At 31.0% G+C, this 24,802-nt stretch overlaps 1 protein-coding gene across 2 annotated transcripts; it reads right to left on the reverse strand.

Moving 5' to 3' along the window:
* On the reverse strand, window positions 1-22,989 carry LOC119688913 (probable G-protein coupled receptor 158). 2 transcript variants are annotated; one of them, XM_038103583.1, is made up of 14 exons: window positions 22,951-22,989; window positions 15,388-15,968; window positions 14,379-14,713; window positions 14,004-14,249; window positions 13,772-13,950; window positions 13,625-13,705; window positions 13,192-13,540; window positions 13,043-13,111; window positions 12,478-12,879; window positions 12,225-12,419; window positions 6,784-6,908; window positions 5,718-5,829; window positions 3,158-3,178; window positions 1-722 (listed from the first exon to the last, which is right to left on the reverse strand). In XM_038103583.1, exons 2-14 carry the CDS (start codon window positions 15,917-15,919, stop codon window positions 534-536), a joined length of 2,835 nt encoding a protein of 944 aa, XP_037959511.1. In that variant the 5' UTR covers window positions 15,920-15,968; window positions 22,951-22,989; the 3' UTR covers window positions 1-533. The 2 variants fall into 2 exon arrangements, with proteins under 2 accessions (XP_037959511.1, XP_037959512.1); XM_038103584.1 differs by lacking the exon at window positions 3,158-3,178.
* Window positions 22,990-24,802: the final 1,813 nt, after the last annotated feature.

Here is a 24,802-nt window from a genome sequence, read left to right on the forward strand (position 1 = left end):
CAAGAATCTAATATGTAAATCTTATCAAAGAAGTTTTTAAAATTTTTCTTATCTAACAAGTTATGCTCCTATATATAAATATAAGCAATATATTATATAATCAACACATAGTTCATACATAGTTCTGCACATATAAGCCTAGATATGGTTTCAATCAGTAAGGCTATTTGTAAACTGCCAACTTGTCGATAATGTTTTAAAACTCGGGTTTAGGGTTGACTTAATTGAAACTTCTATATTCATATATAATATATCAATTTTTTAAATACAACATTAATCCCAACAAATGCAATAACTGAGCAACAGCAGTAAAAAGTGCAAGGATATCAATAAATATTCAAAACGAAATCGGCTGATAAAATCTTGTTTCTATCGTTATCTATGGAATTGAATCCAATTATTTCTATTGTTTGTCTATATATAATGTGTGTAATTACAATTTACTGTCATTTTTCTAACTAAGTACATATGAGTTTATTTGTAAGTATTTATTTATATGCAATGCATGCTAATTATTTGTTCTAGTTAGGTTTTTATTTTGATTGCGACACCATTGAATGCGAGACAACAGAATGCGACAGCATTGATTGGGAGATTCCGGATATTTCTGCATTAAGGTCAGCACTGCAAACTGAATACTCTTCAGGTGTTCGAGAAGGTTCCGCTTCCGTAATTTCAATATCCTGATGATGCTTATTTATGCGATGTTTGGCACTCAGCGCCTATAGATATGTATGTAGAGAATTTACCATTTAAATATATATTCGACAATATAAACATTTTAAATGAACGTACACGCAAATATGTTTTACTTCACTTAAAACTGTGCAAAAAGCTAAAATGGTATAAATCGGATAAGTAATATGGCATGCAAACTAATATATAATGGTATATATTGACTAATAATATATTTCAATACATATTAAGTTAATACATATAATAATAACACATATACGTAAATATTTATGTATAAATTTTTACAATTAAATCTACATAAATGTGATAATATACAAAGTTTCTATGTTATATATTATGAGCCTTAAACATTTTTAACACTTATTTTCTACTATGTTAACAGTATGTAGATTGTATCACGTCTATCACGCCTATCCCTTTAATCATTTTAATATATAATTTTTCCTAAAAATTAGGTTAAGTTGATCTCACCGATTAACTGTGGTATGTTCTCAGTGGTAGTGTCCATAAATCATATTTTTGTAAAGGGTGTCCAAGTTCTAAGCTACATAATTTTAATAGATCCTTTAAGAAACTACATAAATGCTCTTTAATATAGTTAGAAACAGAAGTGATTATTTTGGCGTTATTGAAAAATTCTATATACAAAGTACAAGACGATTTTGGTTCAACACACAATACAAAAATATGCATTTGTTAAAATATATACATTTCAATTACATTTATAAATACAAATTTTATAGTAAACAAATAAAAATATCCTATAAACTTTATAAACTTAAACTTTATATATTAATAGTTATAAAAGCTTTATACAAGCTTTGTAATCTTAATTGATCTATTAATAACTATATGATAATATGTTATCGTATGAGATTTAAATTGATTGCTTTTGCTATAGGTTAAGTTACATTGCTCTGGCTAACTTGACTATAAGCCACACATACTATATATATATCTATTGGTTTTTAGCAACACCAAATAGAATTACAATATATTATTTTTTATATAACATAAAACAGAATTAAAAAGGTTTAATTGAATGAATCGCATGTTCAGGTACTTTTAAATAAAAATTCCCATTTGCTGGTTAGATACATTTACGAGTAATAATATCAGTCTAAATATATTGGAGATCTATGTGGAATTGCCTGAGGTCCCCTGGTTAGTTATGGTAGAAGGTAATTTAGTTTTCGTGATTTCTGTTTAGCGAAGCTTTACATATAATTAAAAAGGGAATCTTCAAAAATTCTAGTAATTCTATTAGTTTATAAATTTGCATTGCCAATATACACATCAACAATGCAATATATGTATATAAAACTGGTAAATTATTATGACAGGCAAATGTCATCTATTTAGATAGATTTAGATTGATTATTTCTTATTGAATATACACAAAAGTGGAAGTTAATGTGGATAAGCAAAAGTCTAAAGTTTTTAGACGGTTATGGGAATTCTAAGGCAACAATCTCAATAAATAGGAAATGCAATAATCATTTTCTTAATTGATATTACAATTAATTGCATTATCATTTACTTATGGCGATTTTTGTCCATTGTACAATATTTTGTAATATACAATATAATGCATTTATTATTTTCGGATTCAGGTTATAGTGCTACTATTTCATTGTTATTATAAATATTTTTTTTGTCATTATTGCTGCAAGTGAAGACTAAAATGAAGAAAAAAGTCATATGATATATTATTTGCCACAAAAGCAAAAGCTGAAAGTAAAACATCTTACTGTTGATATCCTTTATTCTGTATATTTAATTCAATACTATTCTGCATCCTTGAAATAAATACAATAATTCTTTTGATCGAACTTAATAATAATGACCACAACAATCCAATTAATCGTTATTTAAAAAATCGACGTTTAGCGTACATTTCCTATGTCTAGGTTCAGTACAATGTTCATTGTTCCTCTGTATGTGTAGTCCAGAGTCCTATTAGATGACCTAAACAATTCTTAACTAAAATAACGATGGCGAAAATTTAATTTAAAGTAATTTTGTAAAATTAAAAATAGAGACCAGAAATTCGAAAACATTAATTAAATCTGAAAAATCGAATAAAGTACTAAAGAATAAAATATTTAAATTTATTTGCAAATCTATAAATTTTAAATGAAATATATTTAGATTAAAGTATATAATCATAAATCTTTTCTAATTAGTATCTCATTCTATGTTTAGAGTACTATGTATTTTATATTAAATATATTCTGTTATATTGAGTTAGATTCATACCGTAAATGTGCAGTTATTATTATTGTAGTAAATTAGTTAATATTATAGCTTAAATTCTTAAATAACTTTCCTTCTAACTACTTAGTTAATATATGTATATTTGTTCATTTATATAAATGTCTATACATTATATATGTACGAGTATAGAAAGAGATATATAGATTTACTAATACAATTAATTCGAAATTCGACCAAATCTTACCTTGTCTTTGCTGCCCTTTTTCTAATTCAAACATCACAGGCAAAAACAGTAAAAATACATTAATACAAATTACGTTTCAATATACAAGCGCTAAAATTATCATCACAAATAAAAATGGATATTTTTTTAAAAGTTTGAAAGTTTTAACAAAATGAAAAATGAAAAATGAAAAATTATTACAAAAGAAGCTAATGAAAGGCTTTAATTTTCGTTATCAACAACACACGTCTTCAAAACAAAAAAATGGGTTAAAATTCGAAATCCAACAAAACTTGCTACTTTCGGCTGCGAATGATTATAAACTCAAGTGAAAATGATCAGATTATGTACATTCTATAAAAATATAATATATATAATATCGTAGAAGATGTTAATCTATCTCTTCCACTTTTTATTTGCCTTTACTAAGTGATTAAATCCAACATTTCTCCCTATGAAACACCATCAGTCCGATCAGTCAATGATCGATTCATTAGCGCACACTTTGTATCGCTATTACAACAACAATAACAACAAATACTTCAGATCTCCTTCAGATCGTATAGAAATATTGTCTTTAAAATATAATACATAAACAGTGTTGCCAATATTTGGAAATTTTTTTCCCGGTGAAAGTCATTCCAAAAACCTTTAGAATTAAACCTTGTTTCTTTAATATAAATTTTGTATATATAATTTGAATTGCAAATTAATTTTCTTTGTATTAATTTTATTTTCTTTTATATGCTGGACAATTTTTAACTTCGAATGTTTGGTGTTTGCACGCATATCCCTAACAATATTCATTACATCCAGTGTTCAATAGTTTAATACTATAGACATGTTTTTGAAGAAGTGATGATAAATTAAATATATATATATATATATATATATATTGCCATACAGTTTGTGGTAGTGCTGTTCATATTATTCGGATATTTTAAAAACCGAAGCTATTCAATTGTTCGATTAATCGGATACTCCAAATAGTTCGTAAAACTGAAAACGAACATCACTAATTTGGGGTTTGTTTTGGCGTACGTTATGAACACAGTGCGTGTGTCCCGCAGAACATATTGATCATAACATATATATTTAATAATAATTATTTTCTATATATTTTTATTGACAAGGTTTTGCTCACGAAATTGGGAGCCTTGTGTGTAAAATATATACATTATGTAAATGAAAAAAAAATTTTATTTTTAATATTGAAATGCAGATAAAATAATTTTTCGTGCTTGCATGATTCACTTAAAATTTGTTTTGTAACACTTTTCAAATTTTTCCCCTATAAAAGCGTTGTAATTGAGATGTAAAAATGAAATTGTCATATTAATATAATATGTTATTTGAGCTTTGAATCAATTACTATTATAACGTCATTTTTCTAATATTGGAAATTATTATTTGGTTATAACATATATCAGCTTCCTGTTCTTAGCATTGAGATTTTCATTTTTGAATATATTTGTACATCTTTTTATCCCAAAAGAATGTCATTTAGATAACATAGTTCGGGTAATTTTTGAACGAAATATATATAAAATATATTAATACAAATAAGACTTTATGGTTTTAAAATTTTAATTTGAATACAAAGTTTTGAAATGCACTTCATACAATTTGTTTCTCTCTGAGTGTACAGATCTTGTATTCAGTTTAGTTTATATTTATATTTCATCAATGTCATGTTAGTTACTATTTATAAAATACGTATAAAATACATCAAGGAAATTGTTATTGTTGTTACTGTCGTTTTAACGCACTTCTGAAAACTACAATAGAAATGTTATTATATCGTAGTGGAATGATTTTAAACCATAGTTTAAACCATAGCCCAGTTGGTTTTGCAATCTCCCCATTTTAGTTTGATGGGTTAGTTTGGTGCACCTAATGAAACAAAATAGAGTATATCTTACAGTTATTAACTTCCTTTCAGGCAAATATGTTATGCTGAATGTATACTTATTGGTTACTCTTTCTAAAATTATATTAACCGAAATCATTTACTAAGCACTAATACTAATATACAACATGGACTGAATTCATTTCATATCCCCCAAATTTTTATATTGAGTGTTTCATCTGGTACAATATGTATAGAATTAGTTTCTATTTATGCAGTTTAAGCCTGCATAAACTGCATAACTTCAAATCTCTATTTGTTGTTACATTGCTAGTCGAAAATAATTCTAATCTAAGCTTCATTTAGCTTTTTACTTTTAATAAAATAAACTAACAGAAAATAATCTAAAATAGTCTAATAAAATAAAAACTAATAGAAAATAGTTTACGAGTATTATAAAAAAAAGATCCTATGTGATCTAAGATTATATTGATGGGTAGAAATTTATTAAAATTTACAATCTCTAATTTTTTGGGTTTATAATCATTTGCAGCAATTCAAATACAAACAATCCTATTCAAATATATAATTTATATTCATTTCATGTAATGAGTTAAGAAATTCAAATGCGATGGTATATTTTACATTTGAACAGAGAACACAATTCTGCGACACAAGTGCACAGATTTCTTCAATGTCTGAGTGATTTTATATGGCATGTTTGAAACTTACTTGTAATGAAAATCGACGATGGCCTGGCTTTCGTCCACCTCGTCGTTTGCTTATATGGGGATTGTCTTGCCGTAAAGTTTTATTTTTTAAGATTTCAAGTTGCGTATACAGTCTATATAATAAAATATTGCAATTAAATTTGTTACACTCTTCATATTAAAAAGCAAAAAAAAAATGGATTTCTAATTGAAATAATGGATATTCTGCCTTAACCACTGACATTTTCTTCATATCTTCTCAAAGGGAACATGGTCTAAAAATCAGTATACATTAATATTACTAACTGTTTTTTTATTAAATTTAATTTTTTAAATTTTAGAAGCAAAAGATAACTCAAATACTATACATTAGTTCCATAATTTTTTCAATTCTTTCAAATCCACTTAAGTAACGTCGTGATGCGTTAAAGCTCTACCGTTTTTATTTAATCCGTTTATCTATCTATCATTACAGTGAATAGTTTTCTGCATATATTTTTGAAAATAATATTAAACATAAAAAATAAACATGCTTAGATTTATTATGTATTAAAGCTTTTTAAAAAAAGAATAAAAGGAATAAGAGAAGAAGAACAGCATTTGTGCTCTATAAAGAGTCAATTATATCAGTAGTATCATTAAAAAAATAATAGTAAAGTAATATTTTCTAAAAGACTTTAAAAGACATTATTCCAGATATCTTTAACTATAATTTCTCATAAAATATAACAATTTTAAGTTTCTTATAAATAAATGGACAGAAACTTATTTAGATGAACTCTAATAAAATAATTTCCAATTAAATTGTTTATGGTTTGTCCGAAAGTTATATCATTTTCAAATGATCAATTTAAAACTGAGTTCTATGCAATATACCTCTTACAATATTTTCTATTAATGGTTACTTTTTGTAAGTATATTCTTATATGTGACAATTTTTAATATTATATGTAGGTTAGTTAAGATAAAAAAACTGTTAATATTGTAAATATTAAGCACCCAATTCAGATTATATATATGTATGTATACCAAAGAAATTGTGTTCAGCGCTAAAACTAATGATGATTAAAGGATTTTATTAAACTAACCTTTTTAGTTCGGCACGTATATCCTCAGGATTCATTTCAGATATGGTTAGCTCTCCAGTATCAGGATCCCCTAAACAAAGACCAGCATATCCGCCACCCAGGCGTTGTCCAGGATCGTGAGAACCCTTGAAAGCATCCACAGGTAAACGTATTGATAGATCATGGGCAAGGAAACGAACCTGCAAGCTATGAAGATGCAACAAACACCGCAAACCACACAGAAAAACACAAACAATAGGATAACGTAAAACGAAAAAAACACAAAAAAAAAGAAAATTAAATATAACTCAATCTCAAAAGAAATTCTAATTTTGCACAATGCAAGAGAGTAAAATCAGTTTATTATAGAACGAGCATTTAACCTTTATTAAAAGTAAACAAATGCTATATTTAAAGCAGTCATTTTTTGATATACAATATGTTTCGTATCAACGAGGTTTGACTTCGGGAATTGTTTTCTTGATCAAAACACTAAATAAACTTATGGGTCTTGCGGGTCTATTATCAGTATTTAGATATATACAGGATATCGAAAGAAAATCCACTAAAAAAACATGCAATCATGAGACATAATATATTTAACACGGTTCATTGGAATAACTTAAGTCGTATACAATGCAAAGTCATATACAATAAAAATCTCAAAAAATTTTAAAAGAAGTCACAGTATTCATAATAATGAAAGAAAATTTTTTTAAAATCTTATATTTGAACCACCATAACTCTTGAACTAATAAAAATAGAATAATCATTTAAGTATCACGTTGCAAAATATCACTCAAAATAAGCTATATATGTTATTTTTTGACTGTATGTTTTTTTTAGTAAAATTTACTTTTTAAACCGTGGGTAAATCGGAGTAAATACTAAAAATAAATCCAACTCCCATGGGATTTTTTTAGTTTCATGGGCCAAGCAACAACATCTCGAAGGTAAAGCACGTTAGTGCCAAACACACTGTTTATACATGTTTGTTAGAGCTTAATCTTTCTATAATACATTAAATAATTTTTTTACAATAATTGATTTACAATAGCACTGGATATCGAAACATTTGACTATGTTAAAGTTCAATTAGTATGATAAATAGACTTTAAAAATATTAAAGTGAAAAATATTTAATAATTTTTTCAAAGCTTTAGTGTTATTAAATATAAATAAATTATATAGATGTCGAAATTTGTACAAATTGTTCACAATTATTAAAAAGAACTTTCTTGTACAAATTCTCTTCTGAGAAAACTTCTCTTTTCTGAGTTTAGTCTCACTTATGAAAATTGAGAGCGTAAGTAAGAATTTGATTCTCAATATTTTTCTGAATTCGGTAATAGAAATCAAGGCAACAAAAAACTTTATTGAAAAGTTCTCTCTCAAATCCGTTTAGAAATTAGATCATTTCAGTACAAGAAATCTAAAATTTTATGATCAAATATTTTTAGGGCTAAATATCTATATGATTTATTATCTTTGATGTTGATATGTTCTGATTAATAAATACATATTTATCAAATTTTTAGTCTAAAAATCAGACCGAGAAGAGCACTGATGCACTGATGCACTGATAGTGCATCACTTTTTAAATAGAGTGCTTGCAATTTGCAAGAATTCCTATTTCTTGCCTTTGTAATCCGGTTAAATGCCCTATGTTCCATGAGACGCTATAACGTGACAACTGATTTTACTTATGTGCTCAGGAAGAAAAAATTGAATACATTTAAAAAGTAAAACAAAAAAAATTTCTAATATAGTATACATACGATCTATTTTTCTAATTAGTTTACTGTAAAGGTTCAGAGCAATGTAAGGAAGATTTAAGAATAATTTTAATTTTAATTTAAGTTTAGTTCATTTCAATTTCTCTAATCTCAATTACATTCATTATGTAAAGAAATATTGTGTCTGCAGATAGTATAGGGTTATAATAGAATAATTTTCATATTGGAAACCGAATTTTTAACTGAACTAAGATTCATGCGTATGTAATAAGAAAATACTTTTAAAAAAAAAAGCAAATGAAGTATGGAAAACGAAAAAAATATTAGATGAAGAGAAAAAATCTGTATTAACAAAACAAAACAACACTTTTTCTAAATTTTCCATGCATAGAAACACTCAATATTTAAGTTAAGAACACAGTGAAGATATGATAGATGATAGACTATAGACTATAGATGACCATACAAAAGACAATATATTTAACATAATCGAAAATTGCGAAAATTAAATCAGAACGGCAGCTTGAAGCGAATGAGTTTAAAATTGGACAAAACTATGATTAAACGATCCTTACATGTGTACAAGTGAGCATTGATCTATGGAGCATGCAAAGTATATTATCTTTAAGAACTCTTTTCAACATCGAGATATTTATGAGAATTGGAAGCTACAAACATACTGCTGATTTGCTGGCTGAGAAAAATCGTAAGATTTTACAAATTTATAGAACATCTATTATAAATATCTGCTATAAAATAGATACCAACGTTGGGTAATTGACATTCATAACTAACATTGTATATATGGATTTAAATTATGTTGTGTTATCATAATTTCTTCATTTACTAATTTTAACTAAAACACTCCATAAGGACTATAGATCAAATGCATATGCTAATAAAAACAATACAAAATATTAACTATAGCTTAACCGAAGCTTCAATACCCCTCAAGTGAACATCGCTGAATAGATTTATTTCGTTTCGCTGATCAGAAAATATGTGTTTTATGTGATATCTAAAATCTTATGCATAGTGATACAACCATCTTGACAATTCTTATAACATATACAAATCAGACTAACAGACTAATTTTAAAATCTCATACAGACAGCTTCATACAACACTGGTGGAATATAGTAAATAGTATAATATTCCTTCATTTCGAAAAATTTTTAAAATTTTAATATATTTTATAAAAATTATGTAAAATTCTCCACTAAAGAATACGGAAATTCGAAAGTGAGAAGTGAGCGTAATATTTGAGTAATGAAATTTATTTAAAACACAGTACTCATTGTTATCTTTAAAATATGAATAAAAAGAACTTTGTAATGGTAATTTTAAGCATATTTAAACATATTATTTTCTTCACAAAAAAGGCATTTTATTATAAAATAAGTATAATTACAATTATTTTACCTTTTTACTCAAATACTTTCTTAAAATTTTTAACAATATGATCCTATCAATTTCTAGAATTTGTCTAAAGATTGCTAAAATTCCTCCTGTGCTTGTTTAGTATATAATAATTATAGACTAGTCATAGTCAAAGTAAGAAAAAATAGCATAAAGATACTACTTCAGCTAATCATATGATTTAAGAGAAAGACTTAAATCTTAATACATAATCATAAACATGTGCTACTCATATAAGATAATTCATTCTATGCAAAGTATAACAAACTTATTGACGCACATTTAGAGAGTTTATGAGACTGTACCAAAGATGATAGAATTAATTAATTTATAACAGAGGTAAGAAATAACGTATACACTGGTCTACTATCGTATTTAATATTGTGTTAAGTTTTTATATATTTAATAACCATTAAAAATAAAAGTGTGACATAGATGAATACAGAGAATACTATTACAAATTTAACAAACACATAATATATCCTGGTATATAGATTAATATGTATAAGCGATTAAACGAGTTAATATATTTAGATGAAATTAAATAATCCAAAATTATGTAGACCTAAAACATTCTTACCTTTTTCTTCGTTTTCCACTTACAGAAGTAGAGATGTTAGAAAAACAAAAATTTCACTAAACTTATTTTCTTCTTGATTCAGAAACAATAAAGTATAACAGAACAACATATATCCGTCATGAAATTTGGTAATCGTTTATTATTTTTTAGTGAATTCGAATCTGACACACAAAATACACAACTTCTTTTATTATTTAAATGAATTTTTAATTTTTGAATAAACTACATGGGCGATATAGTATTGTTGAGCATAAACCATAGTCGACCACAGTCTAGTCAAGAGACTAGAAGAATCAAATTTTAAAATTTGCAATAATCTAATTAAATATATTGAAAAATTATTCTAACATTGAATTTATCAGTAATTAGTATAGTGGCGTAGGCAGTATTAAAAGTGTGAGCAATAAGATATTTTTAAAGAAGCCAATGGGAAAGCAAAAGGTATAGAGATTAATGTAACAACTCTCACTTAAAACGATAATCAATATTAACTGTAAATTGAGAATTAACCCACGTGAATTGTGAAAACTGAAACGAAATAAACTGGATATACTTGTTCACCTTGTTCCTTCATTTCTCTTCGCTATACTACTGCCAAGAGGGGCAAGATTTTATAACTTTCTACCACAGAATTATCACTTTACTTAAAAACTTAAAATCAAGTGTTTATACTAATCAAAATTTTGACTAGTAAATACAGGTGTACAATTTACAGTATTAAATTGCGAATTCTTCGATTCGCAATTCTTCTCATAATAACTTTCTTTTGCAATTTTTAAATGATCAATAGGAGAGGACATCTCAATTATCACTCTAAATAGGGTCACCATTTTTGATGAAGAGCAGACTAATAGGGAAATAATAAATACTTAGCGGGGATTATATATTGATATATCTTCAAAATTGAAATGGTTTATCGAATTTTGAATAAATAAATGAATGTTGTGCTACTCCTATTATTTAAAAAATTTTTAAAATTGTAAGTACTGTAAAATTGTATTATACATTCCATTATAAACATAAATTTCACATAAATTTGCAAAAGCCATGATTTTCAAAACTACTTTTAAAATGGTTATAAATCTTCAGAAATACATGAAACTAAGATTACTATATTTTATTTCAATTACTCTAGACTTGTTAGGTGGTGATGGGTGTGCACTGTGATGAAGAATAAAAAATATAAATGAATAAGATTGTTACTATTACTGAAACAGCACAGAACATGCTGAGCTATATATATATATATATATATATAAATATGTTAATATATATATAATAATCTAATAAACTATAACGTTAAACAAAAAAAAACATGAAATGAAATAAAATATGAATCCAGCACTTAAAGCAACTTCATAGCTCGACAATAAAATGTTATATACATATAAATATAATGATTTTCCTGACATATTTTTTATTTACTATATCATAAACATTAAATAAAATACATAAAAAATTAATATTCAAGAAAAATTTATTCAAATAAAAAACACAAAAGACAGTTTCCATCGTTTGACGTATTACTCAAAACCTGACTTTAATCTCAATATCAGTAATTGGATTTACTTATTTGTATATTTCTGGTACCTTTCTCAATATCGTTAATATCTTAGTTGTAATTATCAATAAAATCAATAGATTAAAAGTAAAAATATTTAAAAAGAAATTCCATTCTGCGCTATCGCTTATCGTTACTAGTTAATAGACTCCGTTCAAACATTTACCTGCTTATGCTGGTACCATAATTTTGGAATGAAAATAAGGCCAAGTGCAATTGTGTTAGTAAGTTGTGAACGCAAAAATAAAGCTAATAGAATTGTACCCGGGTTCATTTGCGGTAAATAAAAATAACGCATTGCATAAAATGTACATGAAATAATGAATTCCAAGAACAAAGTTGCCGCAAGAAATTGCCTCTCCTAGTAAAAAAAAAATCATTAGCATATGAAATTACTAATGTAAATAACAATGATATACTTTGAACTGTGTATTGGCATTTCGGGTAGCAAAAGATAAATTGAGTCCGAAGCACAATATAATCACCTCACTCGCCTGTGTGACATACTCCCATTTCAGTGGTTTGCAAGTGTTAGTCCGTTTTTCACGTAAGCTTTCTAAATGTCCAGCTTCTAAAAGATCCATTGATGAAGCGGTAAAAGCTGTCATATAACAAATGACCGCAAATACCATTGTGCTTAGATATTTAAGCAAATCAACATCCCGCAACACCCACCGATGAGCCTTACGTGTACGAAACTCGACTAAATGTCGATACAATTTAAGTATGATTGCCCCGTAGCATGTGATGAAACCAAGTTCGCGAAGCCACGGCTCAAGCAGGCAACGTTCCGTGGAGGCAGGAAAGAAATGGACGGCAACCTGTAGAAAACATATTTTAAAATAATCAAATAATCTCTTCTATATATAAATATTGTTATATTATATATGGTATACTGCATAGTAATAATATGTGTTATACTAATGTGTTCGCATATATATATTTAAGTGTAACAATAAAATAATATATGTAAATCAAACATACCGATAAATAAAGTATTATTATTCCTAAGAGTATGGTTTCTAAAACAGTCCACATGCCTGAAGCGATTGCCTATATTAAAATCACAGATTAAATAAACAGATTCATATAAACACCATTTAATTAATATTAATTAAAAGATTTGTATTTACCTTGCATTTTCGTTGTCGAAACACTATTACACTCAATACAATACAGCACAGTATGCATGCACCTAACACAGATCCCACAGACACTTTCAACAAATTTTCCATGGACACAGTCTCCTGAGGAGATGCAAGTAAACATGTGCCATGTTGATCGCAGTGTGTACAACTGCCTGGACAGCGCACGCAAGAATAATTATCAAATCCTTCAGACATTTCCACAATGTCTCCTCGAAAACCTTGTAGTGTGGAATTTGGCAAATAGTGATACTCAAGACATAAACAAGTATAAACATCACGAGGAGGTAAAGGTTTATTTTCAGTTACGAGGCAGAATGTTGTATTACGATCGCAGCTATAAAGCAAATTCAATGCGGCATAAGATAAACGACAAACTTATTTAACAAATTTAAAGGATAAACTAATAAAATTAACTCACCCATGGCGTCTACCGAAAATTTCTTCCAGCTCATCATTGCATACATTCTCGTCTGCTGCTGTAAAAGCTGCAGCAACAATTCTAGACAAATAAAAGTTAATTAGATTTTGTTAAAATTTTTATATTTTTATATTCTTTGTCTATTACTTAATTTTTGAGTCGGTAAAAGAAATGCGAAACGGCCACAGCCAACGTCCTTTTAGCAAATTACAGTCTCTAAATGGTGCTCCCCATTTCGGTGTACTGTCAGTACTATTCCATGCGTAACCTAATTCACGCCAATAAGAGCCAAGAAATGCTTTGTTATGTGATTGTTCGGGGGGTATCTAAAAAAAACCATAGTAATAAAACTGTAAAGGTGACTAATATTGTTACTTACAGTTACATTGTCTCGGAACTTGACCACAACCGTATGTATACTAGGAGCAGCAATAGCGAATGCAAGTAAGTTATCATCTTCATTAAGAGCATAGCTGGCGATTCCATTTGCGCGACGCCGTACTTCGTCTCGTATTTCATCAGTAATAACTTGTTGTGCTTGGGGTACTGAATCAGGAAATTTGGTGGTCAAAAATTCAGTAAATTGTCTAGCAGCGTCTTCAGTAATATCGGTAAAATCGAATAACTATAACATATATGAAAGTGTTTAAATTAACTTAAACATACGAAGAAAGATTCTTCAATTTAAAACTGTTTAAAAATTAGCAAGTAGTACACAACTATTGTACATTCTATACCAGTAAATAAATCTTACCGGTGCTGCAGGTATTATGTCTAAAACTTTACTTTCGCATTCTTCATCTGGTGCCAAAGTTGTTGTTGTAGTGGTGTCTGATGAAACACTTCTTTTTGCCGCGCTTTTACTTCGATGTTGCTTATGAGAACTCTGCTGCTGATAATGTTTATGGAATATGGATTCTTGTGCTTCAAACAGATCCAATCCACCATTAAATGCCTCATCACTTTTAATTTTCTTTTTGATTTCGTTTTCTTGAATAATTGATGGAGTTTCTGTTTGATATTGAAAAAATGAATCAAACGCCTCCCTTTGCATAATACCATCAACAGTTAAAGTATTTGATGCGTCTACTAAAAAAAAAAACAAACTGTTAAATTATGAATTAAATATTAAAGATAAAAGAAATGAGAATTTGAGAGGGTGTGGAGTGAAAAGGAGGAGATTGTGACATAGATTGCAATGAAATGAAATTGTATACAAACTGATTTAAGATTTCTGTATTGATCCAGCACCTACTAAGTCTTTGCTTCAGTACCATTCCCAAAGTTTGACAAATGACCATTCCCTTTGAAATTTATCCACTCACGTAAAGGATGAATAAAAGAGATATGCATTGGAATAGTAAATCATTTCGTTGCAATGCGTGGTCAAGCGGAATAAAGGAGTAGCGCTGGGAACAGAGTAGGAGACGTAGACCATTTTGAACTAATATATCATTATCATTACTTTCTTTATCTTCTGCAGAAGTAAAGGATGATAATACTACAAGTCTATATCAATTAGTCACATTTGTTTGTTCGTATTTGATGCAATTGGTAGAACCGTTTAAGGGTAATTCATTAAGTCATTATACATAAATAATTCGATAAGACCAGTAACAAGTAATGTAACCAGTAACAAGTAATGAGACTAACATGTAAGGTATAAATATGTATATATGTACATAAAAAAATCTTCCTAACTAATACAAAGGGAGTGCACAATTAATGATTTCGTGATATGTTATAAAAGTTGTTATACTCACCATTTGACTTTGAGTTGGGTATAGCTGTAGCTTTAATCGGCGTTACCGATACACTAGCTATAATAGCTATAAGACATATCCATTTCAGTCCTTCCAGAACTAAACGATATTGGTTTGGCGTTTTGTTACTTTTTACACATTTTATTAAGGTTTTTACTGTTATTAAGTTTATGAATGTTAAAATTATATTACAAAGACCACTACATGACCACGAGGATATTTTTTGGTTTCTGGCATTATTGAATTTATAACTACATCTGTTCAGAAAATTCGTTACAGGATGCTCGAAAGGATTTCGTTTTATATGTGTTGCTTTTTTTCTATTTACAAATATTGATTTGAACTTTCGTTTTTTATGTTTAAGTCCTTGCAAAAAAAGACTGCTTTCATTTTTGATTTTAGGCTGTAGTAGATGTTGGTGGTGCTGTTGCTGGTGGCATTTGATTTTCAAGTACGTCCCATGTGTTCTCTGTTCTGAAGTCATGTGAGATTCTATTGTCGACATCACTTTAAGAAAACAGTTCATAGACATCTTAGTTAAAGCTGTGATCAAATTTGTTTTTGCAACTCGCAGCTAACCTCTGCAATATTAATAGAAACTATTTACAAAGTTATAATATTGATTTTGGGATTTTAAAAGTCTAGTAGTTAAGTAGTTTAATAGCAAATTATACCTTAAGCTTCAAATTAAAATGATGTGATAGTGAAGCACAGAAATTAATAATGTGTTTCCGTGCTGATAACTTAGTAAGTTTTAGTTGAGATCAGAAAACATGTACATATTTCAATAATATTGATCACATTCTTGCATACACTAAATGTAAGAAAAGTGTAAGAAAATGGTCCACTATAGGAAATATTTTAAGACAACAGAAAAACCGTGAAAGTGTTTAAAAAACTCGAGCATTCACTGAACAAAGCTAGACTAAAATAAGCAAAAAAAGACTGAAGTTATCTATTGATTATAAGACCGTGAGTAGAATGCAATTGAATCTACCTTTTCATTAAGGAAACTTCTATCTTTAGCGCACAGCGATGTAATAACATAGCACTATTCCTTCTTATAATAGTGTTGAATCAGATTATTATTAATATCGTTTCGATTTCACTTACAACTTTGCTGAAGGCGGGACGGATTTCAATATAGCAATTGAAACAGATGTCTTAATAATACAATAAAACAATAGTATCCAAACGAAGTTTCGATGGGTGTTACCTGGACCTGTCAAGGGTGTATCGATAATGATTAAATAAAGGTACTGTCACATAGAAAAACTTTTACCAAAAAAGAATAAACTTATTCTAGAACTAGAAATTATTGATACTAACATAAGCAAAACCAATAAATAAAATCTTTAATTTTAAAGAATAAAGAGATGTAAGTTAATTTACTCTAGAAATCTCGTAATATGTCCTTATCGAATCGTGCGCAACGATGATGTAAATAGTGAAATATTTTGAAATTAGATTACTTCGCAATTCTAATAGCTTATGCTTAATAAACGTCTCCCATATTGATCCTCAAAATCTCTAATGATTAGGTCAACAAAACAAAAAAGATATACACCAAAGTTGGAAACGCTGACAAAAATGCAACAAAATAACTCTGCTGAAATGCCATAATAAAATAGCAATAAACAACGATTCTTATTCCTAAACTTCTTAGCAACAAGTCTTCTTATAAAAACTATGATTGCGTGTAGTCTGACTACTTATTGAGATGTTTTGAATGTTCATTCGTAAACGAATCCTTACTCAATTTAAGCGAGCCTGTAAAATAGAGTTTTAGTCTGAATTTCTTTTTGTGATTTAATCATGATGGACTACATTTACTTGAAAATTTTTATACATAAGCTGCGCTTAATAGTGCGTGTGTAAAAAAACACAGAGTGAAGAAAAAACAAGAAAGTAAGTGTTTACTCACTTTTAAAGATTAAGCTTAGTGGTGAAAATCCCACAACTGATTAAGTGGTCACAATCTTTGTAAATCAAAAAAATCAATAGAAACAAGTACAAATCGTTGTTCGTCATTTGTGTGACTTAGGGAAGACTGTGATAAAGCGACTGTGATAAAGCGACTGTGATAATCGTAAATGCGACAACTAAACTGGCAACATAACATTGTTTGGCAATGCTAAAATATGTTACTTATTTTTATTCAAATAAGTAGAGTTTCAAATATTATTTGAGCAGATAGAAGATGAAACCATTTTAATGTTCGAATATGCTTGCACTTGCGCTTTTAACTCGAAACCATTCAAAAATGTTTGAAAGCTACATTATGTTCGATCATTTACTGTCATAAATCATTTTACATAAATTGCAATTTATATAAAACACAACAAAACTATCATAAAAGATTTCGGAGAAGTTTGTATGTTTAACTCGAACAGCTCGAACATTTCCGAACAATTAAAGTCGGTCCAATTGTTCGACTGGCTAGACTTTACAAGATTTCTTTTGCGATTACAAAGAGTACGTATTATTTTTGATTATTGTATTATTATTATTATTATATTATCGTATTATATTATTATCTGGGGGGGGCCCGCGTGCCCTCTGGGAGCGAGTACACAAGGCAACGTGTCTGATTGCATTTAACATGGAAAATGCCAGCGCAATCCTTGTTGTCCTCAATCCAAGTTGTCGCACAGCCTCCTCGTGGCACCCCTGGATAGTTACCTGGCACCCGCTGGGTAATGAACTAATAGTGCGTACGGCGAGTCCTATCCCCAGGACTTTAAATTTGGGTTGTGCACAGGGTTTGGTACCCGTCACGTAAAATCAACCACCAATGAAGGACGCAAGAATGCCTCGGAACTGGAAACCGAATAACGTTGACGACCAATGCAAACGATTAAAGGACTATGATTTACGGATATGCACCTGGAATGTCCGGACCCTCTATAGGGAAGGTGCCTCTATCCAACTGGCGGAAGCCCTCAATAAATGTAAGGCACCGTCACCGCCATCCAGGAAATGCGATGGATAGGACAAGGCTGCTCTAAAAGAGCAAACTGTGATGTATACTACAGCTGCCATGCAAATCGACGTGAATTTGGATGCGGTTTTGTGGTAAGCAAGAGACTATCAAAATTAGTCCAGCGATTCACACCGGTGAACGAAAGGCTTGCCACACTCCGTATCAAGGCAAAATTTTTTAACATCACGTTAATTTGCGCTCACGCGCCGACAGAAGAAAAGGACGACTTGACCAAAGATACATTCTACGCGAGACTCGAGGAAATTTATGACCGCAGTCCCGCCCACGACGTTAAAATTGTTCTCGGGGATTTTAATGCAAAGGTTGGAAGAGAAGAAGTCTTTGGTCCAACTGTCGGAAAATTTAGCCTCCATGAATCAACCTCCAACAACGGTCTAAGGCTAATTGATTTCGCTGCGGCGCGAAATATGGTAGTATGTAGCACCAGATTCCCACACCGTGATATTCACAAGGCAACGTGGCTGTCTCCCGATCAAGCAACACGAAACCAGATTGATCACTTCGTGATTGACGCAAGGCACGCTTCTAGTGTGCTGGACGTACGTTCATTTCGTGGTCCAAATATCGACTCAGATCACTACCTTGTCGCAGCCAAGGTACGCATGCGGCTTAGTACCGCCAACAACGTACGCTCCAATGTTCAGAAAAAATTAGACGTTAATAAGCTGCGATCACGAGAGACAGCCGAAGCCTTCGCCGCTCAGCTCTCTAGCCGATTAAACAACCAACCCTCCCGTTCCGATAATGCCGGTAGACAGTGGGGACATATCTCTCACTCCCTACGCACAACAGCGGAAGATGTCCTTGGTTTCCAACGTCCCCCACGGCGAAACCAATGGTACGACGAAGAGTGTCGCCAAGCTACTGCTGCGAAGAACGCGGCCTATAAAAGGACCCTGCAGTCAGCAGCAACGCGAACCGTGCATGAACAATATCGGGAGATGAGGAAGGTAGAGAGGTGCCTATTCAGACGGAAGAAACGAGATCAAGAAAGGCGCGAGCGAGAGGAAATCGAGGTGTGTAGAAATAGGAATGATGCCCGTAAATTTTATCAAAAAATCAACCGTCTGACTCAAGGCTTTAAGCCTGGTGCATCAACCTGTAAGGACGAAAATGGTAATCTGGTTACAGATACGCAGAATGTACTGAAAGTATGGAAGGAGCATTTCTCCAAACTACTATCTGGCGATGATAACATCAACTCTGCCATTGAAGAAATGCCCTCTGTATCCCCAATCGAAAATGATGACGTTGAAATTCCACCACCTAGCCATAACGAAGTGCGTGTTGCTATACAGCGACTTAAGAACAACAAAGCGGCAGGCGCAGATGGCCTGCCTGCTGAATTGTTCAAGGCCGGCGGCGATATGCTGATAGGGTGCATGCATCAGCTTATCTGCAGAATATGGTTAGATGAAAGTATGCCCAGCGATTGGAATCTCAGTAGCCTTTGTCCTGTCTTGAAAAAAGGTGACCCGACGATTTGCGCCAACTATCGCGGGATTAGCCTGATACCTGTCGCGTACAAGGTTCTTTCAACTGTACTGTGTGAAAGGTTGAAGCCACATGCCAACTCACTGATTGGACCTTATCAGTGCGGCTTTCGACCTGGTCGCTCCACCATTGATCAGATATTCACACTGCGACAAATCCTGGAAAAAGCCCACGAACATAACATCGATACTCATCACCTTTTTGTCGATTATAAAGCAGCTTTCGATAGCCCCATTAGGGATCGCGTTTACGCCGCAATGTCTGAGCTCGGTATCCCTGCAAAATTAATTCGGCTTTGCAGAATGACGCTGAGTAATACCCGTAGCTCCGTCAAGGTAGGATCGAGTCTCTCTGAACCTTTTGATACCGTGCGAGGCTTCAGACAAGGTGACCCCTTATCATGTGACCTCTTCAATTTCGTCATGGAAGTGATCATGCGCAGGGCAGGTGTTCATCGTAATGGAACAATATTCTACAAATGTGTCCAGCTCCTTGCTTACGCCGACGACATTGACATCATTGGGCGTAGCAAGCGTGATGTTACAGCTGCTTTTGCTGCTATCGAAAAGGAATCTGCAAGAATGGGTTTAGCGGTGAATGAGGGAAAAACGAAGTATATGTCGGCTACTGGTAGAAATGTGCGTCGCTCGGACACCGGGCTAGTGGCTGGCGACTATACTTTCGAATCTGTCAAGGATTTCATCTACCTTGGCACCGCTGTAACGAATACAAATGATGTCAGTCTGGAGATCAGACGAAGAATCACCATTGCTAATAGGTGCTACTATGAGCTCAATAGGCAATTGGTATGTAGAGCTCTCTCTCGACAAACAAAACTTACGCTCTATAGGTCGCTCATCCTCCCTGTGCTTCTGTATGGCGCAGAAGCATGGACGTTATCCCAGAATGATGAAGCAGCACTGGGAGTGTTCGAGAGAAAAGTTCTTCGTAAGATCTTTGGTCCTCTACGAGTTGGCGACGACTACCGCATTAGAATGAACCACGAGCTGTACGAGCTTTATCACGACATTGACGTAATTCAGCGCATTAACATCCAGCGGCTTCGCTGGCTTGGTCATGTCGTGAGAATGGATGAAGACGCTCCGGCGAAAAAGGTGTTTGAAGCAGTAGTTGGCGGAAGAAGACGTAAAGGTAGACCGTGTCTCCGGTGGAGTGATCAAGTTGAGGGAGCACTAACTGGACTTGATATACGAGACTGGAGAAGGCGCGCACGCAGCAGAGGCGCCTGGGGAGACATGCTGCGTCAGGCCGAAACTCGGTAACGGGTTGTTATGGCCACATAAGTAAGTAAGTAAGTAAGTAAGTATTATCTGCGAACAAGAATTTGTATGTGTTCATTAGGACGGAAAAATTAGGAGTGTATGCAAAAATCTTAACAAAGCTTAGCGGCTGTTGATGCTAGTAATATTATATAATATGAGATCTAGAACATATACTAAAGAATTATTACAAAAAATGTTACAACAAAAATTTATTTTATATTTTTTTCATATTCATTTTTTTATACCCAAATACCCGTCATCAGTGGTCTTGGAAATACGTTTTGTATTTAACTATTCGTAAATAATTTTTTGAGACTGCAAGTACCAGGAATCGAACTCGTGTCCTGCCAAATTTGAATGTTATAGAATATTATAAAGTATGATTTTTATATGTTCATAAAATAAACAAGAAGTAATAAATAAAAGAATGTTCCATTTTATTTTGAAATTTTTAATTAAAAGGATTATTACACCTGACTGTTTTTAACATCGAAGCAAACTATAATTATTGCTGTGTTTCTACCCGAAGTGCTATAGTCATAAAAGAAACTGATCTTATCTTGTATTATACAATAAAAATATTACAGTTGTTTGATTGAGATAACAGATAAAAGATAAGAGATAATAGATAACAGATAAGAGAAGCCAAACCAATACTACTTATTAACACCAAAAATATATATAAAGAATCAACTTCGAATTAAGTAAATGGGACACACCTTCTGCTTGTTATTTTTCTGTATTGTAAGCAAATAATGATTTAAAAATGATTTAATTTTCGCCCATCACTATTGGTGCAATACTATAACCAAGGATAGAAAGAGATACTGGCACAAATAAATATTTAATTTTCAGCCCAACGACCTGCCAGTTTATTGACTATTCTGAGTATTCTGAGCATAGGCAGCTTACAGCTGATGCTTTATATCCTGTTTAACACAATTCACAATTCGCAGCTATAATCAATTTCATTAGATTTCGCCATAGAAACTAGGTAAGCATTGCTTGCGTGCCATTGGAAAATACACGCCACGCGATTGCCCATGTGCTTCTCATTTCAACATTATTCACATTTTAAAAAACGTTCCTACATAAAACACATTAACACCGTTGGAAGCATCCCTTAAAAATAATAGTTTATATATAGTGAAATAGTGAAGTGTAAAGGCAGAACATACACGCACGCACAAGGCAAACAGCCAACAAAACTGAAACCAAATTAAAAACATAAACTTTTTCATTTAGCAATTACGGCAAATTAATAGTTGAAATTCAGGCAAAAGTGGTGCTTTCGGTGCTGGGACTTGGGTTGGGATAAAATGCCAGCGGGACGATACGCTTAGCTGAAAGAAGATAGTCCGTCCGATTACAGAGGAAAACTATTATAAAACGCAACTATTTTATTGATTGTGACTTTTTAATAACACACAATTTTAAATTGCACATATTACTTTTGTTAATTGAAGTTGTTTTTTTACTTCTCTTCAAGCTTCAAGTTCTCTTTGGCTCGCTGACAGCCAACATTTTGTGCTGTGCAGCAGAATGAGGATATGGATACGAAAGCTAAGAAAACGAATGAGTATGTGACTCCACACGTTAAACACCTTAAATTTTTTCATTAAATAATTTGAATCTGTTCATCCTTGCACAATTGTAAAAAATATCCAATATCCAATTTTAAATGCGTTGGATTCAAGTAATTCTTATTTATTTGGAATCACAGTTTATACGTTTTGACACAATACATTGAAAAAAAAAATAATACTTTTCGCTTCACTTTACCGCCTTTTTTCATTACTCAGACTGAACTTTACACTCATGTATCCTTAACTAAACTAAAATACGATTATTTGTGGATAACAACACTCTCCTTTGGTTATTTTTGAAAACAACCCCTAACTACGGAAATGTACAACTTGAAAGCTTCCAGCCTTACTTCATGCGTACATACATACATCAAACATCTAAATGCAGGGAAAGCTCTTTAGTTTCCTTATTTAATAGTTTTAATTGTTGCTTCCTTGAGTGCTTCTATGCTTCTATGCTTCTTACGCATTCCTCGCTGTGCTTATGCTGTGCTTTCGTTCTTAATTTCATAAATTTTAAATTTCTGAATAGCTTCATCATCACATATTTTTTCCCTACATCCTGTTTCTTATTGAAAGATAATAATATATATAATATAAACATAAATATACAATATTATAATATAAAATATAAAAATAAATATATATACTATTTATAATATTTATATAAATATAAATATAAAAATAAAAATATATATTTTTTTTGAACAAAAATAAAACATATATTTTTTTAAGAAATTCTATCATTTTATGGAATGATAAAATTCTTCTTCTTCTTTATTAAAGGATTAAATCCTGTTTTGTCACAACAATTGAATCGGACATATTTATGTGAAATGATGACATATCAAATTATTATGTTTCCGTAGAACCTGACGTCCAGCATTCACGCCATTCACGCTGTTGGTTGGTTTCTATACCATTGCAATCTTGGCCAGGCAATGATTTTTCATTCTTTCAACATACAGATTCCACTCCTTCCGTCCTCGCCTACTCCATTTAATTATGTCCGACACCTTGCAGATTCGCCTAATGATGTCATTGCTCATTCGGTCCTTACGGCTAAAGCCAGTTATCGAGTGCAAAATGTGCATTTCAGTTTTGGATATAGCATATTCGGTGGTTTTTATATCGGCACTTGTTTCAATGGCATATGTCTATATAGGTCTAACGCACGTTTTATATATCCGGACTTTTCCCTAAGCGAGCCGATAAAATTAAAGATAGAAATGATAATACAATCATACGTCAGGCTGTTATTTAAGTGCCATAATCTGAAGTACGCCTACAAATTAAAAAAAAAAACCTGTTTAACACACAGACTATAAAGTTTAACAATGTGCTTTTTAGTAGCACTGATATTATTATTGGGTTAGTGTAATCTACCTTTAAAATATATGGACAATAATTCCTGAGTAAAATTTCGAAAGCAGATTACAGCTCAATAATAATAATAAAAAATAATTACAACTCAAAAACTAGATTTAATATTTGAATATTTTTTAAAAATTTTAAATTTTAAATTTTTTTCGCATGTTATCTTATATATGTATGTTATGTAGAAAATTCGTCAGACATATTGATAGGACTTCCTTCATTGTCTTTTCTTCTTGTTTACAGCTTCTGCAATTCTGGGTTAAAGGGTTGCCAAATTTTTTAGATAGCCACTGCAATAATACAGAATTTTCAAATGAAACTATTAAAAATCTTGTTAGCAACTTTTTCAAGTTCTTATGAAAATCAAAATTCAAAATAAATTATTTTAATATACATCAAAATGAAATTAATATTTATCAACAATAAATTTATACTTTTTACAATATCTAGACTACAACTGATTTTAGCAGTCATATATGTAATAATTTCAATTGAAAAAAAACCAGGGTCAAACGAGAGCTTAAAGTTTCAATAAAGCTTTTTCAGTTATTTGTGTTAAGTGCCTTCACGTCGTTTAGTACTCTGAAGATTCTTTTCTTATAAATATATGTGGCCTATCCAGTCGTATTTGCACGTTTTGTCACCTGCTTTTACACTCATCTAGTTTATTG

Source organism: Teleopsis dalmanni, chromosome X (assembly GCF_002237135.1).
Source record: "Teleopsis dalmanni isolate 2A chromosome X, ASM223713v2, whole genome shotgun sequence".
NCBI lineage: Eukaryota > Metazoa > Arthropoda > Insecta > Diptera > Diopsidae > Teleopsis > Teleopsis dalmanni.

What these genes read in the sequence shown, in the direction of transcription:
- LOC119688913 (XM_038103583.1), bottom strand. Translation starts at nt 15,919, where the DNA reads ATGTCTATGAACTGTTTTCTTAAAGTGATGTCGACAATAGAATCTCAC. An exon ending in ACATAATACCTGCAGCACCG is followed by an intron (nt 14,250 to 14,378) that starts GTAAGATTTATT and finishes TATATGTTATAG; the next exon opens with TTATTCGATTTTACCGATAT. An exon ending in AGTTCCGAGACAATGTAACT is followed by an intron (nt 13,951 to 14,003) that starts GTAAGTAACAAT and finishes GGTTTTTTTTAG; the next exon opens with ATACCCCCCGAACAATCACA.